Source organism: Apis mellifera, linkage group LG7 (assembly GCF_003254395.2).
Source record: "Apis mellifera strain DH4 linkage group LG7, Amel_HAv3.1, whole genome shotgun sequence".
NCBI classification, from domain to species: domain Eukaryota; kingdom Metazoa; phylum Arthropoda; class Insecta; order Hymenoptera; family Apidae; genus Apis; species Apis mellifera.
This window is the reverse complement of record NC_037644.1, coordinates 8,576,746-8,596,516: the sequence shown is the minus strand read 5'-3', so window position 1 is coordinate 8,596,516 and position 19,771 is coordinate 8,576,746. Positions and strand designations below refer to the sequence as shown.

At 22.2% G+C, this 19,771-nt stretch overlaps 2 protein-coding genes across 4 annotated transcripts in view; both read left to right on the top strand.

Moving 5' to 3' along the window:
* LOC412799 (moesin/ezrin/radixin homolog 1) overlaps positions 1 to 8,619 on the top strand; it is a 29,119-nt gene extending 20,500 nt beyond the window's left edge. For all 3 annotated transcript variants that reach the window (XM_006564261.3, XM_006564258.3, XM_006564260.3), the window contains 7 exons: positions 4,443 to 4,565; positions 5,026 to 5,298; positions 5,388 to 5,717; positions 5,810 to 6,052; positions 6,125 to 6,300; positions 6,386 to 6,602; positions 6,714 to 8,619. In XM_006564261.3, coding sequence (XP_006564324.1) covers positions 4,443 to 4,565; positions 5,026 to 5,298; positions 5,388 to 5,717; positions 5,810 to 6,052; positions 6,125 to 6,300; positions 6,386 to 6,602; positions 6,714 to 6,878 — 1,527 coding nt within the window. In that variant the 3' untranslated portion in view covers positions 6,879 to 8,619. The remainder of the gene's footprint in view (positions 1 to 4,442; positions 4,566 to 5,025; positions 5,299 to 5,387; positions 5,718 to 5,809; positions 6,053 to 6,124; positions 6,301 to 6,385; positions 6,603 to 6,713) is intronic.
* A 1,983-nt stretch (positions 8,620 to 10,602) lies between these two features.
* On the top strand, positions 10,603 to 18,574 carry LOC409125 (mitogen-activated protein kinase kinase kinase 4). The gene is made up of 18 exons (XM_392650.7): positions 10,603 to 10,745; positions 11,754 to 11,885; positions 13,410 to 13,689; positions 13,784 to 13,960; positions 14,051 to 14,241; positions 14,332 to 14,694; positions 14,767 to 15,000; positions 15,076 to 15,291; positions 15,366 to 15,776; positions 15,835 to 15,942; positions 16,020 to 16,179; positions 16,252 to 16,705; positions 16,798 to 17,145; positions 17,219 to 17,406; positions 17,496 to 17,664; positions 17,749 to 17,871; positions 18,073 to 18,224; positions 18,311 to 18,574. Exons 1-18 carry the CDS (start codon positions 10,666 to 10,668, stop codon positions 18,494 to 18,496), a joined length of 3,972 nt encoding a protein of 1,323 aa, XP_392650.4. The 5' UTR covers positions 10,603 to 10,665; the 3' UTR covers positions 18,497 to 18,574.
* Positions 18,575 to 19,771: the final 1,197 nt, after the last annotated feature.

Below are 19,771 nucleotides of genomic sequence, written 5' to 3'. Positions count from 1 at the left end.
GATGTAAATATAATAATATAATATTTTCATAACGTTTTTCTGAGAATAACAAATTATAATTAATCGAGGATTGATCTTGGCGTTTACAGAGACGCTTGTATTATAAATTCAAATCGAACACTGCAATTAATGCTTTTTTCCATCACGTATTTGTCTAAAAAAATAAACATTTTTTTTTACTGAATGCAAAATTAACAATTACAGCTAGCAAAAATTACGCACACAGTTTTTTCTTTCGTTTGATTTTTATTTATTTCTTTAGTTTGATTTCGATTATTTGCAATTTAGGCAATTATAAATTATTATAGGAATTTATAATCTTTATTAATCTTTAAATGCATTTATTATTGTTTTTATAAAACATATATATATGTGTGTGAATGTATAACGATAATTCAATATCGAAACTATTATTTAATCTTCTAAATTTATTATAAATTAAAAAATTTAAATAAGGTAAAGTTTTTATAGTTATATAAGTTTAAAATATTTTTATTATATATTATATGTACATTATTATCATAACATATAATATTTCTTATTTGTATCACAAAGATATCAAGATAATTAAGATCATTTTTTTTATAATGTTTAAATATATTTTTAATAAACACAATTTTTAAATTTTAAAATTGGAAATTTAATTGGTAAATTAATTTATTTTTATGCATATTAGATAATTGTATTTTAATTAAATAATAATTGATAAATTTATATATATGCACTGATCATTAAGGAAGCATGCATTATATAAAAATTCTTATGTAAATTTTTAAAATCTTATTATAAAATTGTGTATATAATAGTTTTAAAAGATCTTGAATGATATTTATGTTGAAATATATTCCTTCTGAAAAAAAAGCAAGCAAAGATTTTTATTTAAGATTTTGCATTTAAATTTAGATCAAATTTTTAATATATAATATAATTATTTAGTATAATTATATTAATTGTAATTCGATAAATATGAATTAAAACAATAATTATGATTTGCAAAGGTAAATCTTGAAAAAAATCATATTTCTTTAAAATGTTTTTAATTCTCATTAGAATTAGTTTATATAATCTTAGATATATTATTCTTAACGATTTAATGTTATCAATGATATTTATATTAGTTATATTCAACAAACAACTATAAATCTATCAAAAATAAATTTTATAAAGAAAAAATTAATGCATTTAATGATTAATTAAGATAAATATAATTATAAGAAGTTGATGGAAAATAAATAGTTAATATTTACATTTATAATTGAGCATAATCATTATTACATAAACCATGCTTTTTTTTTTTATATTAATTTATAAGATAATGCATTTTTTTTTAATTTTTAATGGCCATCGATTAATAAATATTTTAAAAACTGCGATTTTTACTTAACTTTTGAATTTTATAACAAAAAATATAATAGCACATAAATTAAAAGAAGAAACAAATAATGGAATTTTATAATTGTATTTCAATTAGATTTTTTAATAATATTTTTCAGTATACGAGAATAATTTATGTTCACATTGGAAATTTCATATGAAAAAATTTGAATTAAATAGAATTAAATATTTTTGTATAAAAATATCAAATTTTTAATTTGTTATAGTCCAAACAGTATTTGACATTTCATTCGTTTTACATTATTTAAAATATTCATAAAAAAATTGTTTATGTGAATATATACTTTCATAATCATTAAGTAGTTGATTTATAACATAAAAAAATATGTTTCATATGTAAAAAGAAATACAAAAAAAATTAAATAAAATAAAGTCAAAAAGTCTAGTTAATTTGAGGATTAACTTTAAAATTCAACTAACAAAAAATGAATCCAACTTTAAACTTGAAACTTGATTACAAATGAAGTGAAATAATATAATACTAATACTGTAAATAAAATGATTTCAGATTAATTAAATTTGTTACGTCTAATTTCCACTTCTTGTTTTTCCTGACATTGACAAATTAATATAATTATATTAATATGTATTCATATCAAAATTCTCACGCTTGTTATATTTGCAATCTTAATTTCATAGTATTTATTACATTACATTACATTACATTACATTATTTCCCTCTTTATCTTTCTTTTTTTTTTTTTCTATTTTTTTTTTTTTTTTTTTTGAATAAGTTTTTTGTTTCTGACCATGAAATTATACAATCATGCTGAGATATCAATAATAATTATGAAAAAATGGTAGTACCAGCATAATGCGATGTCAGCGGTGTGATGATCAAGGCATATCCGGGAATTCGATTGGCATTTCCGTACGAGGTCTACGCATTCGTAACGCTCAACCGTGTGTTACGAAACTCGAACATGACTGGAGACCACCATAAACTTTTTTTTTTACCATGAATCTCTAAATAATTGCTTCCAATTAATATTAAATTATGGATTCTTATTCTTAAATTCTTGGATTTTTAAATTTCTTAATTGTGAAATTTTTACTTTTTTTTTTTTATATTATTTTCGTTTATTACAATAAGTTTATTAATTTTTTTTAAAATGAGTATATTATTTTTACAAATACTATAAATGAAATATTACAAATTACTTATGTATTTAGAAAATATTCCAATTAATTTATAATTATAGAAATTTTTTTTTAAATTTTAAAAGTAATTATTAAAAAAGTATGGACATTTTTTTTAATATGTATGTCACTTTTAAAAATACAAGATCGATCTTTTCTCATAAATTAACAAAAAATATATGTATATAAATTTTATTTAAATTTTCAAAATTCAGAGATTCAATTTAAATTGAATAATTTTTTTTGAAATTATATTTATAAACGAGTAATTCCTTTTTTAAAGATTTTTTAAAGAATGCAAAACAACTTTTTAGTTAAATTTTTTACGTTAAATATACTACTTTTAAAAAACAAGTTTTTTGAAATCTATTTATATATAAATGAAAAATAAATTGTAAAGAAAATTTTAATGAAACGTGAATTACGAAATATAACAGATAATGAAAATACTACTGACATACTTTTTTATAATATTGTAGATATTACTCGTATTTCTTGATGGATTATAATAATATCATAATTTAAAATTGTGTATAATTATGAAATATGTATGTTTTCTTAATTTACTTTCAAATAATATTATTATAAAGTTAAAAAAGTATTTGATTGCAATTGTTTTCATATTTCAATTTTATTCTATTGTTTGAGTTAAAAATCTTAAAATATAAAAATTTTAACTATTTTTAATATTTAAAATTAAAATTTAAAATTAATTAAGTAACTTAACTAGAGTAATTTAACTAATATTTATTATCTATTTTGAAAATTGTTGTAAAATAATTACATTTTTATAATTAAAATTGTTGTATAACAATTGTTTTATTTGTTTCTTCTAAAATAAAATATATTTTATTTTACATTAATATATTATTATATTTAATGAATGTTTTATCTGCAATTGGTTAATATTAATGTAAAAAATATGCAAATCACGATATATTTTAATTAAATATAATCTATTATTTTAAATATTTTCATGGAGAATTTTCATAAAAATATTTCATTCTAAATCTACATATTTAATTATGTTGAATAAAATATGCATTAAATAAGAATTTATTTTTATCTTTATAAAATAAAATGGTGGTCTCTAATTAAATGAAAAAAATTATATCTTAACAGATCTAAAAAGCGAAATCCTATAATTAATATTATGATTAATGATTATTTAATCAAATAAGAATATTCTTTAATTAAATTAAATCAAATTTCACATTAATTTCTAATTTTTACTAATACTAAATAACTTGATTATGAACACATCATCGGTAGTTTCAAAAAGTCTATATGTTTTTTTATATCTCATCGTATATCCCCTATTTTTCTTTTGTATCAGATAAGATATTCACATACCTGTGAAACTATAATAAATAATCTTGTCAATCAAAACGTCATTCCAATAATCACTTTCCATTTATAAAATGTTTAGATAGATAATTATCATGTTTGTATCTTTTTAATAAAAGGAAAAATCCAATAAATGTTTTAAGCATTCCATACCCTTTTTTGGACCTTCAGAAAGATATATCGGACAAAAGATATTTTAGATTATAATAATCTTATCGCAAGCTAAATCAGAAGTTCATGTGGCAATGTATTATTTTAATGCTTGTATTGTTATATCACAATATAATATGACAAAAATATTATATTTATTACTTTAATATCACGTTTATTACCATTTCTGTCATTTAATTATGCTATAAAAATGTTTACGCCGATATTTTATTTTGCATGTGAAATATCACTATTCCATCATGTATACCGATGAGAAATATCACTTTGCACGTTTTTCAAACGATGGGATGATTTAGATTGGCCATTTATTTTTTTCCAAATTTTTTGAGTATGTTCCTACCAAAATTTTTTTTTGCGTGCCTATCTAATTGATTCAATAACATTTTTAGGTGATGAACCAGGAAGTCAAAAAAGAGACTCCGTTGCAATTCAAATTCCGCGCCAAATTTTATCCCGAAGATGTTGCCGAGGAATTAATTCAAGATATCACCTTGCGTCTTTTTTATCTTCAGGTATGAGTGAATGTAATATTTTTATTTCCAATTGTGTATTATAAAATATTAAAAAATATATATATCTAAATCTTTCAAGATTTATATATAGATATAATAAAGATATAATAAAGAAATTAATCTGTAAAATATTATATTGAAAAGAAAGATTATTATTATTATAAAAAAGAAATAAGAATTACATATATTATAAATTATTATTTTTTAATATTTAAATGTATACATATATAAATAATAAAAAAAATAGTTTTTATTTTAATTAAAATAAAAAAAAATATTATTTTTTATGTTAGTTATAAGTATATATTAGTATATAAGTACATAATATATTTTATTTGACTGTGCAAGTTTAAATTTTATAATATAATAATGAAGTCAATTAAAAAAAATCAGAATTATTATTTAATATATATATACATACATGCATATACATATACATATATATATGAATTATATTTAGGTGAAAAATGCTATTCTTACGGATGAAATTTATTGTCCTCCGGAAACATCTGTATTATTAGCCTCTTATGCAGTTCAAGCGAAACACGGAGATTTTCAAAAAGGTACGCATACTGCTGGTTTTTTGATAAATGATCGATTATTGCCACAACGAGTTGTGGATCAACATAAAATGAGCAAAGAAGAATGGGAAAGTTCGATTACTAATTGGTGGCAAGAACATCGTGGAATGTTACGTGAAGATGCAATGATGGAGTATTTAAAAATCGCTCAAGTAATGATTTGATAATTTTTTGCGTTAATTTATTATATAAATATTATAAATATAATATAATTTATTCTATAATTAATGTATGTGTCTAGGATTTGGAAATGTATGGAGTAAACTATTTTGAAATTCGTAACAAAAAGGGTACAGATCTATGGTTAGGTGTTGATGCTTTGGGTTTGAATATATACGAGAAAGATGACAAATTGACACCAAAAATCGGTTTTCCATGGTCTGAGATAAGAAATATTTCATTTAATGAAAAAAAATTTATAATCAAGCCAATTGATAAAAAGGCACCAGATTTTGTCTTTTTTGCCACTAGAGTTAAAATAAACAAGCGAATTTTGGCATTATGTATGGGCAATCATGAACTTTACATGCGTCGACGTAAACCGGATACAATTGACGTACAGCAGATGAAAGTATGTTTATTTATTTGTTTCTTTAGTATCTTTATCTATTTTTTATTGCAAATAATGAGTTGTTGTAATTACAAAATATTTATAATCTAAAGGCGCAAGCAAGAGAAGAGAAAATTGCCAAACAGCAACAAAGAGAAAAGTTACAATTAGAGATAGCAGCAAGAGAACGTGCGGAGAGGAAACAGCAAGAATATGAAGAAAGGCTTCGAAATATGGCGGAAGAAATGGATAGGCGGCAAGCTGAGTTAAATGAAGCTCAAGAAATGATTCGACGTTTAGAAGAACATCTTAAACAATTACAAGCTGCTAAAGAAGAATTAGAAGATCGCCAGAAAGTATGTATGGTTTCGTGTGAAATGTAATTTTCTTATGATATACGTTTCTACATGACTTATTTTTATATGAAGGAACTTACGGCTATGATGGAAAAACTTGAACTTTCACATGAAATGGAAGCTGCTGAACGTGCTAAACTTGAACAAGAAATACGAGCCAAACAAGAAGAAATACAACGTATACAGTCTGAAGTAGTAGCAAAAGATGCAGAAGCAAGGAGATTGGAAGAAGTATTTGAAGCTGCCAAGTATATAATTTCTTTTTTCTACATTTAAAATACATAAAAAAATAATTATATTTTACATTTTAAATCAATAACTTTTTATATCTAGATTAAGACAAGAAGAAGCTGATCGAGCATTTCAAGCTAATACAACACCCCATCATCATCACGTTGAAGAAAATGAAGAAGGTGAAGAAGAAGGAGAAGATGAAGTTTCTCATGGTGATGTTACTAAAGATCTTGCAACTGATGAATCAATAATTGATCCAGTCGAAGAGCGACGTACCTTGGCAGAAAGAAATGAACGTCTTCATGATCAACTTAAGGTACTGATTTTTATTTATATTTAGTAATGGTATTACAAATAATGAATATTTTTTAAATTTATAAAACATTTTATAAATTCGACAATTTTTTTACTCAATTATATTTTTCAGGCATTGAAGAAAGATCTTGCACAATCACGTGATGAATCGAAAGAAACCGTTATGGATAAAATTCATAAGGAAAATGTTAAACAAGGTCGTGATAAATACAAAACGCTTCGTGAGATTCGCAAAGGCAATACTAAGCGCCGTGTTGATCAATTTGAGAACATGTAAATTATGTATGCATTTATCTATTTGCCTGCCCATTTCATCCTATCTTTAAATTCTCTTTCAATTTCATGTACACATGGAACTCAGTAATCATTTATTCTATGTGAAAGACGTACAGATTCGCTAATTCATATATAAAGACAATTTAGAGCTTCAACATATTATTTTATAATATTTTTTTGAAGATGTCTCAAGATATAAGTCGCTTACAATTTATAAGCGAAATGTAAAGTTTATAATATGTATTACTATTTTTTGAAGACGATTCTATAGTCTGAAGTACAGCTAAGTAAAAAATTTTTCATAATTGGCAAGGAACGCGACGAGCGACCAACTTGCGCCGTCTTCCATATATGCTTCCACGTTGATCGCTGTTAAGCAGTTTTTCGTAAAGCAAAATATTTATATATTTTTTCATAACAAGTGTAAATTTTCTTGCTGTTTTAGCTATAAAATATTTAACGTTAATTCGTAATAATTTGTTATTTTAACTATTAATATATATTATTAGCTACTGTTGTTTTTTTTTTCTAACAATATCCCTTTTTGCTAAAATGTCAAGAAAATGTGTTACATAATTTGTGAATATTATTTTATTTCTTCAAAACATTACATACAAGATTATGAGCACCGGCGCACTAGTATTTTCTTTTTCGAAGTATTACTGTCGGTCATTAAACATAACGTCACATATATAATTTCGTTTCAGTAATTATCTTCTCGTCGTGATTCTTATCATGTCGCATATTGTCCGTCCTTGGTAAGGATTTGCCGAGAAATATTTTGTATTTTTATTTGCTTACTTCTATTTACGAATTATATTATTTTGTTAATAGCGGTCGCTATGTATTTATATATACATATCAGTTTCATTTTTATTCTGATCATTTTGCAATTTACAGTAAATATTTACAGTAAATATAAAATATAATATAAATAATAAATAAAATTATTTAACACATTGACATTTTAAAACAGTACGAAATAATCATCATTATTTTTTAATGAGTTATAAGTAATCTCTAAATATTATTCTAAGTAGGTTAATAATGTACAAGCGACCGCTTGATTTAGAAAACATGAAATCAACGATATCCGTCTTCATAAAAAGTAGATATGTAAGCATTTCATCAAATCGTTTGCGAAATTATACATACTACTTAGTACGAACGAATTTGAACTAATGTTTAGTAACTTTATATTGATACACACTCGTGGCCTTTATTGATATAATGAAATAAGTATATTGAAATACTAGATATAATAATCGGTAATATAATAATATATGGAATATAGGAAAATCGCGTGACTCTTTGTATTGCATACCTTCAATAAGGTAATTGCGCGGTTCCTATAAAAATGATAGGTACCAAGATTTTTGAAAGTATGGAAGAATGAATGTAAGAAAGAATGGGATAATAAAAAATAATGTGTGTATGAAAGGTCGAATGCTTGAAAAACTATAATATGTGGCTGTCTGGTACGCCATATATAAGTTTTAGAACAGTTTTCTTTTTAAAAAAAATTTAGTACGACAATGAAATTTAATCAAGCTGATACGAGGGAAAATATATAATGCCTTATAAATGCTGCCAATTTTTTGACGGAATGCAAACAAAGAGCGTTATTATGAAATGACATAGTTTTTGCAATGAAATAAAAAAGATGATGAAAAACTTTAAAAACTGATCAATGTATCGGAATTCACTTTGTATTATCATCATCAATAAATACGAAAGGAAAAGTACAGGAAAAAGAAATATGTATAACAATAGATATTTTTTGATTATATTTAATACTACAATTTACAAATTAGTAGTGTTATTATTATTATTGTATTATTATATATTATAAATATTAATATTTACAATCTAGTACCATTATTATTAATATTATTATTATTATTATTATTATTATTAATATTAATATTATTATTATTATTGAAATAATATTAAATGAAAATTGAAGCAAAGGATTTTATAGTCGTCTATTTGTACTATTAAAAAAGATTATTGAATAGCAATAACAAAGTATTTTATATAATAAACGTCAGGCTCTAATGTTCAGACAGACAAAAATATCATTTTTATAAAAACTTATTTGGATATTCATTAATCGCTTGGTTAGCATAGCAACAAAGTTACTTTTAAAACATTCCAAAAACATTTGTAAAATACTTGATACGTTAGGATTTTTCACTGAGAAATTTTTTTATAAAATTTATTTTATAATACATATAAAAAATACAAACAAGAATTTTTTCTATATATATTTTAAATGTACTTAAATATATTTATATTGAAAACTAATATATATACATATATATATATTTTGTTTATTGACGTAAAAAATTTATGAATCATCCTAACGTAAATTGCTAAATAATTTAATTTTTTGTGAAGGTAACAAATACAAAATTATTTTAACATTTATTCGTATATTGTAATTTTATAAAAAAATTATGTTATTAAACTTTTGATTTGAAATAAAATTTAATAACCAATTTACATATATTTATATATTTACCTTCATAAAATTATTAAAAAAACCTTTAACGGTGCGCATATATTCAAGGTGTCACGGTGCTATAATTTTTTTTTTGACATATCCAAGCGTAAAAAACATGGCAGAAAAAAATGTTTTTTTATATCTTAAATAAATTTTTATAATTATTGATGCTTGACGATATTTCATAAATTTGCTACAATTGTTTTCGAATATTCCACTTTTATATTGAGAAAAGTATCTTTATAACAGTATTATTGATTAATTGAAGTACACATAAAAACACACAAGATAAGATCACAAAGCTAGTAAACATTGTATTTGTTGGTGCGAAGATATATGAAAATCTCTTGTACTTTGCTGAAAAAATTAGATATTGTTTAAATAAAAAAATCATATCATATATACTAAATATATTATTCTGATCCCGATTTATTCTTTTTTAATATAATTTTTTAGTATCAATTTTTCAACTTATTCACACTTGCCAAATTTTTTTCCAATTAGTGATTAAATTGTATGTGTAACTTTTTTTTCTTTTAGATATATTAGATATATTGAGGAATATATAATATAATTTTATAATTAATATTACTTTAAAAATTTTTCATACTGTAGAAGTATGATAATTATATATATTAAAGTATAAACTATTTATTTTGTATTTGATATTTTATATATTTTATAATGTAGTATTTATAAGTAATTATATTTTTTTATTTGAATAAAATTTTATTATCAATCTAATAACTTGTATTTTCATATCGTGTGATTTTCTTTAAACAATTATAAATAATGAAAAAATTAAATAATATATATTTTAATTAAAATATTTGTATGTATGTATATTTACATTTATCTTCAATATAAAAAAAATAATATTTATTTTATATATATTTTACATATAATTATTATATATATATATACTATTATAATTACTATTATAATAATTATTATAATTACTATTATATGTAATTATACGTGAAATGATAAATTAGAACTTAAATGTATGTATTTTTATAATTACGAAATTAAATATAAATAATTAAAAGCGATTTAAAATAATCGGAATTAATAATATTTATGTTTATGATATGTACATGAATATAATTTAATATATTCGAGACATTTCAAAATTACCCGCGCTATTATTTGATTACTTTATTTTTCAAACACCTGTTTGTCAAGTAAATGGCAACAGCGCAAGTTTATTGCATCTGCGCGAGTTCTTTAATGAATGACGACAACGTTGTCTTTGATGTGATGCGTTTGTTATGTATGAAGAATGTTGCGTTACGATAAAAAAAATTATATAGAAAATCCATTTTCAGGTCCATCTTCTGATGATGATACTGGTAATGTCAGGTAAGTTTTTTAAGTATTCATAATTTTACAATTTATTATAATATCACTATTGTTTATACAATTTATAATCATACAAAAATAGCACCGGCGAGAATCACGAGTGATACTGTGTTTACACTTTGTTTATATGATGCATTCATTATTTGATTTTTAATATTTAAAAATGGTATATTTTTATAGTAAATAATAAAATAGGCTGTAGAAAATATATATCATCTACGAAAAACGAATGTCGATTTTGAAGTGACGACATTTATCAATATTTCGTTGACGATATATTTCATTCGCCATTTATTCATAGTAAAATATTGATATTCTGTGAATAAAATGATTGCAAACTTTATATAAAAAAACAATTGTTAACTTTATTTATCAAGATATTTATTTGATTACAATGTGAATAATGATATTATAATACTCATTATTTTAATATTTATATTGTTATATCAAATATAAAATTACAGTTATTTAATATAAAGTTAATCATGGTTATATTTTTTTTATATTTATGTATTTAAAAGATTTATTTAATTATATATAATATAATATATTCGAATTAAAAATAATACTAAATATACTATATTTTTATAATATATGATTTAAAATATATAGACATATTATATTATTTTCTATTTTCATTAACTAAATTATAATTTTTTAAAAAAATAAATACTTAAAATAAAAATGTACTAAATTTATTATTGATTATTATTTTCTTAGTATCATGTTGAATATAATATTCAATATTACATATATTTGTGAATGTATATATATATAATTAGTAAATTGAGTTAATTTAAATTTAAAGATAATTGATTTGTTAAATATTTAATATAAAGATTTAAATATCTAAAGTTATTAGAATTTTTTATAATTGCATTATAAAAAATTTTGATAAAATTTTGATAAAATTTTTTATTTTATATATCGTTCATATTTTTTATGATATAGTTTTGATTTTCGGTATTAAAAAAATTTTGACTATATTAGAACAAATCATGTTTCCAGCAAGAGTTCAAAAAATCAGACAAATGAATCCGATGAATCGATTCAAGAAATGTGCGATATTTATGGACAAACACCTCCAAGAACTCGGTTAAATCGTAAAAAACGGTACTCAAGACAAAAACTCAATGGGGGGTAAGTTTATATAAAAATTAAATCAAATTAATGATCAATTGAATTATTTTTGTTTTTGATGAAAGAATTTGATTGATAGAAATTTTTTTAAAAGAGGATTGATTATAATCAAAATAAAAAAATATCATAAAACTTTTAATCATTTTAAATAATCCAATCGAGAAATATTTCTATATAAAATATTATTATGATACAAAATTTTATAAATAATTACAAATAATAAAATATTGTCTTATATTTGATTAAATAAAATATATTTTCAATTGTTCGATTTGAATTATATTGTCATTTGAAACAAATGAAATTGCATACGATGATCGAATTAGTCTCATTGATATCGATAATTGATTAATTTTTATTAGATTTTTATATAATAATGAATACTCAGAAATAATAATAAAATATATCTGCAATTTATTAAATTCGTGTGACTCGTATTATTTATTAATAATGTAGTAAATCAATCCTTAGATTTCTTGTCCAAATACAATCAATTATAAAAATCTTTATATATCTTTAATTATCAACAAATTATATTAGCAAAATAATAATTTTATTTTTTATGAAACATTTTTAATATAAAGAACGTAATGAATTATATATAAAGTAATTTTTTTATTAATAAAATATCATTTTGAAAAAATAAATTTTTAAATTTCAATATTTTTAAATATAATTATATTATAATGCAAAATAGTCTAAAATTTTAAATAGTTATATTTTAACTACGAAATATTCCTAAACGAAATCATATTTGAAATTTAATTTTATAAAAATAATGAAAATTTGAATATAGATTTCATGCATTTAAAAAGATTTTTTGTCAAAAGAAATTATTCTATATATAACCTATGTATTCTGCATATATATATTAATAATTAAGATTATTCAATTAAATAATTAAAAATTCATTAAAATCATTCATTTTATTATCCAAAATATTTCTTTCATGAACTTCTATGATCTTGAAAATCATGATCATGAGCATAAATGAAGTCATTTTGAAATATAGTTTCATATAATGTAACAATATATATATGCAACATTTCATTTAAAAAAAGTCGAAGATTATCTTCGAAAAATATTGAAAATATAAAAAATTGAAGTTATTATATAGCTAATGGAAAATAAAAAAAATGTTTTTTCAAATATTCTTTTTTTATACTTATCATTTGTAAAAAAAATGTTAGCTAATAATAATAATTTAATATGTATAAAATGTAAATATGTATAAAAATTGTTACATTGTTATAAGTAATTCATGATTAAATGTATTTCAAACTATATTATATATAAAAATCATATTTATGAAATAAAGTGGAAAGATTCTTTTAATATAAGCAATATTTAAATTTTTTCGTAAATATTTTGTTTAATATATATTATTTTAAAGTAGAAATATAAAATTGCATTAAATAACTTTTACAATTGTAAGACATATTCATTCATGATATATATTACATTATATTCTATTAATTTAATATTTATAAATTTATTTATTTATATATTTAATTATTTTTTAAGAGAAACGAAATCATGGGAAAAAGATACACAATCAAAAGTGATGATTCGCAGACGTAATACTCTAGACAATATAATTTTTAATGAGATGTGTGACAAAGCAGATAAAGATTATGAAAACGAAGCAAATCGAGATATAACGAAGGAAGGAAATAAAAAATATAAAAGAAGTTTAAAAATGTTGCGTGGAAATGAAAGAGATTTAAAATTAGATATAGAGGCAGCTTATAATTATATGGAAAAATTTAATCCTTGTGAAGTATCAACTCCTAATCATATAAAGGTACAAATAAATAGAAAATGACGAAATTATTTTAATCTATTTAAATATTTTTTTGGTTATTATTCAAAACAAAATTAATTGAAAATATTTACAGATTGAAACTCGGAATAGATTTCGTAGTTTGCGATCAAAGCCTATTGATATAGAAGAAAAAAAGATTGAAATTAAAATTAATGAACAGATTTCGGATAATAAAGAATTAACACCAAAGACGCTAAGTTTTAAAGAACGAGAAATATTTCATGATACATTTTCTTTCTTAATTAGATTGGTAAATAATTATTTTGTTACAAATAATTTAATATTTAACTTATTAATTTTCATATTAAAATTTTTAAATATTTCTTTTTACGTTTTATAGGGAAGTGTAGAGCGAAATTGTCCTCGTCAAATTACTCATGAAGAAACATGTTGGCAAAATGAATTAAAAGATTTAATATGGCTAGAATTACAAGCTTATTATGCTGATCGCAGTCCAATGGCTCAGGATGAATATTTATGTAAACAACGGGAAACTGTAGAAAGTTTACTTAAAGAAATAATGGAGTACAGGTAAATTATGTGAGAATTTGATTAATTTGATGTACTATATTATTATAGTTATTAAAACAAAAGAAAATTAAAATAAACATATATTTTTAGATATGATCCTGTTGCAAATGTAAAAAACGACAATAAATCAAGTCCAAATATAGAATTAGGTATTTGTCCAGGTTGTCTTTCAATGTATTGTAGAGCATGTGCACGAGCACAAGGTGAAGCATTACAACAAGTAGAGACATTATTGTCTAGATTAGAGGCAGCAGAAGCACTTTATCCTTCATCACAAGCTTTTGCTATACATTATCCTTTATATAAAAGTACAGAATTCACTGATAGAGTGAAAGCAATGTGTCTTTGGTATAACATGACTATACATCATCAACTCAAATTACAAATATTAGGAAAATTACTTATGAGATCACATATTAAAAGAAAACATGATGATGGAGATTCTGGAATAAGGTATCAAAAATAATTATACTCATAGAATAAAATGATTGTTAAAAAATAAAATTTATATATTTTTCATTTCAGTTCACGATCTTCAGATACAATTGATTCTTTAGATTGTAAGCAAACTTTAGTACGATTTGAAATATCAAATCAACAAAATGAAAATTCTAGTCCTTCAGATAGTAACAATAGTAATAATTCTTCTGATTTATCCTTTCCACAATCTTGGCCTTCTACACCTGAAATTTCATTTACAAGTATAGAAAATTACAAAAGCGATTTTTATTTAGTTGAATTTGATCGACAAGCTTACAGGTTAATATAATGTTGGTTAATATTATTCTTATTAACTTAATTACTTCTTTCATTTCTTTTTTTATTAATTAATAGAAAATATATTGAAGATGAATTAAAGACTAGAGGTCTAAGAAAAAGTTTATATTTTCTTGAAAGATTGCATACTTATGTCTTAAGAAAAGCAAGATTGACATTAGAAAAAAATGATATAAATGATACTTTAAATGAAGAATATGAAGGTGATGTAGAATTGCGTCGATATGGTGCATGGAGTCCTGAAGCAAGAGAATTAAATCTTCCATCATATAGGTATGAAAATAAATTTGTGTATATTATTTATATACTTTATTTTTATATTTTGATTAAATAACAAATTTTTTTAGAGCTGCTTTTGTGTTCTTATCTCGAGTTCCATTAGATGTCGTTCATGAATTTTTGAGGATGAGATTAGAACAAAAACCAGAACAACCCAGTCCTTTATCAGTTCGACAACTTATGCGTGAACTTAGAGAAGGTCTTAGAATTGCATGTATTCATCGTGATAGATTTGCTGCCCATTCTTGTGCAGCAGTTAGTGATAATAGTTGCGAAAACTTATTTCAAGAAAATGTAAAAGATTTTGATGAAAGTTTAAAAGCTGTTTTTGAAGTATATCTTGATTATCTACAACAATGGGTTGATATGGTACAACATGATAGCTTTTATAAAAATTTAATTATGGATGAATGGATATTTGTAAAATCAATAGCAGGAAATATAATAAATGGATGTGAAATTGGAGGAATTAAATTTTGGTAAGTTATATTATAATATTATTATAATGCATATTTCTCCATATTTCTTATTTTATAGTGAAATTGTGAAAACCATGATTGAGCAAGTTAAAGAATATCTTAATGAAAGACCACGAGAAATTCAAGAAACTACTGAAGATTGGAATGATAATGATTGGTCAAACAGGTAAAATTATATTGGCTTATATTAGAATAGTTTTAATTATTTCTAAAATATTCTTATTTTATTTTGATATAATTTAGATTTCAGCGAATATTTGTAGAACGTGAATGGCAAGGAATGTTTGTAGAGGCTCGAGAAAAAATAGTTAAATGTATTATCCTTGCTAAATCTATAAAACGTGATATTGAAAAATGGCCTACATTTAATGAAAAATTAGAAAAATCATTAATATCTGTAAAGGTAAATATTATTAAAAATTAAGTTAGAATTTTATATATTTGAAAAAATTTTTTTTTTTATATATATTTATAGGATTCAGTTATGAGTCTTAAACACGATATCACGACTGTAATTGAATATTTTCAACATAATCTTAAAAATATAAAAGAACCAAATTATGAATATGATCGATCTGCTATGCGATCGAGAATAAGAGAAATACTTCATCAAGCTTATCGAATGGGTTTTGATTATCATAAAGAAACATATAGATTATTTGCATTTGAAGAAAAAGCTACTTTAGCAAGAAGTTTAGTTTCTTTTGCTTTTTTATGGATGGAATTTGTTAAAACACGATGTGAACGTGGAAGAGGTTTAAGACCTAGATGGGCAAATCAAGGTTTAGAATTTTTAATTATAGTATGTGAACCACAATATACCAAACATTTAACTGATGAGGAATTTGAAGAATTAAAAACTTGTATGGATCATTGTATTTCACATGTTGTTGGAAGTACAAATACTGCTATAAATATAGAAACAGAAAGTAAAGTTTTATTTTTATTGTATATTATTTTATTAAATATTTATTAATTATTAATTATTATTGAATTAAATGTTTGATTAATTATATTTTAGATTTAAAAAGATTATCTCATTCAAGAGCGTCTTCACCTTGTCATACCAGAACTGCAAGTTTTTCCCAGAAGGCTAGAGATATTCTTAAATCTCCAGATATTCCATCCTATTTTAAAAAAGTTTTTTCGTCAAATGTTGTAGATGGAAATATAAATACAAATAATTTAGATCAAATTCTATCCAGACAGGAAAGAATCAATCGAGGTATACAAAAAATAGAATTTAATATTGATGAGAAATTAAAAAACAGTGAACTTATTGGACAAGTTATAGATAGAAAAGCTGTTGATAGAGTTTATATTAAAGCAAGAAGAGTAACTTTTACTTGGCAAAGAGGTATTAAAATTGGTAAGTTTAAATGTATATTAAAATGTTTTCATTTTAGTTTAATATTATAAATTAAACTATAAAACAATTATAGGACAAGGAAGATTTGGTAAAGTATATACTATAGTCAACAATCAAACTGGTGAATTATTAGCTATGAAAGAAGTTCAATTACAACCTGGAGATCATAGAGCAATTAGACGTGTTGCAGAGGAATTACAAATATTTGAAGGAATTCAATACAAACATTTAATCCGATATTATGGATTAGAAATTCATCGCGTAAGTTGTATATGTATATATAATATATATGAAATATTTTTATTTTTAATAACATATATAAAAAATATTGGATAATAAATATATTACAGGAAGAAATGTTAATTTTTATGGAATTTTGTGCTGAAGGAACTTTAGAAAGTTTAATAGCGGGTAGTGAAAATGGTTTATCAGAATCACTGATTAGAAAATATACATATCAACTCGTTTCGGCTGTAGTAACACTTCATTCTCATGGAATAGTACATCGTGATATTAAACGTATGTTTTATAATTTTATAACATAAGAATAGAATATTTTTAGTGTTATACATATTTTGATTATACAATATTTATGTTTTATAGCTGCAAATATTTTTTTAACGGATGAAGGTAATTGTTTGAAACTTGGTGATTTTGGGAGTGCTGTGCAAATTAAGGCACATACTACTATGCCAGGTGAATTACAAGGTTTTGTTGGCACTCAAGGTTAATATTTTTACTTAAGAATAAAAATAAAGGACATGAGTTTTAATTTGCATACTTTAGTAATATAATAAATAATTTTAAAATGATAATTAAAATAAGATAAAAAAATTATTAAAGAAAAATAATGAAAATTTGTGGCCTATATTTTAGTTGTGATATTATATTTTTGAAGATGTTTTAATATTTAATATTTGTATACAGCTTATATGGCACCAGAAGTATTTATGAAATCAGAAAGTAGCGGTCATGGTAGAGCTGCCGATATTTGGTCAATTGGTTGTTGTGTTATAGAAATGGCGAATGGTCGAAGACCTTGGTCAGATTATGACTCAAATTATCAAATCATGTTTAAGGTATATAGATTTAATCTTTTTATTTATATTATATATTATATTACATTTTTTTTATATAATATATATATTTTATAATACTTCTTTAGGTGGGAATGGGTGAAACACCAGCATTGCCAAAAAATCTTTCAACTGAAGGCATTGACTTTATTAATAAATGTTTACAACACAATCCAAAGAAAAGATTGACAGCAAATGTTTTACTTACACTTCCATTCACACAAACAGAAGATGTTAATGCTGATTTATTGTTACCGCGATATCAAGCGGTATAATTAATAATTAATAAGAATTATTAAATTAAAAATCTTTTCAATTTGAGAATATTAAAAATTTAACATTAATACCTGTATCAGGTTAAATATCAATTTTCAATATTAATTTTTCTTCATTAGAATTCTTTCTTTTAGTATTATTTATATTATTTTTCAATTTTCAAAAATATATATTAAATACATATCAAAAAGTAAAAAAATTAAGGATATAAATATTGAACTAAAATCATTGTGCATTATTAGAAATATAGCTTAAGAAAAGATATTTTTAAAATATAATTTATATTTTTAATAATATAATAAGAAAATATTATATAGTAATTAGCATATATTTTTTCCTATCTTTTAGAAAAGTACTTAAATAATATGTATAAATGTATATTAAATGTATAATTAAATGTATATATTTAATTATTGTATAATAAAGAAATCAAATTATTTCTTTTTAATTGAACATTATATTTTAATTGAATTGTATTATTAAAAAGAGAAAATAAAAAAAAGATGATGTTACAATAGTGTTTATTTTTGCACGAGAAAACTTACATATGATACAACATACTTGCCGCAAATTAAATAATTACAGAGGTATGCTGTGTATACTTTCCATATGAACAGAAAGTGAAATGTGTTTAATATTATTAGATATTATATTGCATACGAAGACAACTATTTTATGAAAATTTTTTTTATCCTGATTTTGTTATCTATTATTGTAAATTTCATCTATTTTATTATGTATTATAAGATGTACATATAATTTTACATTAACAATAGCAGTCTTCGTAAGGAATGCATTTTATTTCGAAATAATTCTAACTGAACTTAATTATATTATTTTAGTTCAATTGACGCACTCTCTCTCTCTCTCTCTCTCTCTCTCTCTCTCTCTCTCTCTCTCTCTCTCTCTCTCTCTCTCTCTCTTATAAGTACTTCATGAGTTTAAGAAGATATGTTCTATTCGATAAAGTCATCGCTATGATGGCTTTCGCTTGATATGCGCGATATTCTTGGCCGTAAAGATATTGCAATATTTCTGCAATATGCATAAATACTTTCAATGATATAATATCCAATTCTATCTTAAATATATAATAGTAATTTGTATCTTAAGAAATTAAATAATACAGAACACTTTCATATATTGTACACATATACGCGAAAACATATATAGATTTTTTTTTTACATGTAAATGTGTCTTGATATGCGTGTAAATACATTTATATGTAATCATAATTATATATAATTTTATTTAATAACAGTACATATATAAA

What these genes read in the sequence shown, in the direction of transcription:
- LOC409125 (XM_392650.7), top strand. Translation starts at nt 10,666, where the DNA reads ATGTTGCGTTACGATAAAAAAAATTATATAGAAAATCCATTTTCAGGT. An exon ending in GATGATACTGGTAATGTCAG is followed by an intron (nt 10,746 to 11,753) that starts GTAAGTTTTTTA and finishes TCATGTTTCCAG; the next exon opens with CAAGAGTTCAAAAAATCAGA. An exon ending in GATGGAGATTCTGGAATAAG is followed by an intron (nt 14,695 to 14,766) that starts GTATCAAAAATA and finishes TTTTCATTTCAG; the next exon opens with TTCACGATCTTCAGATACAA.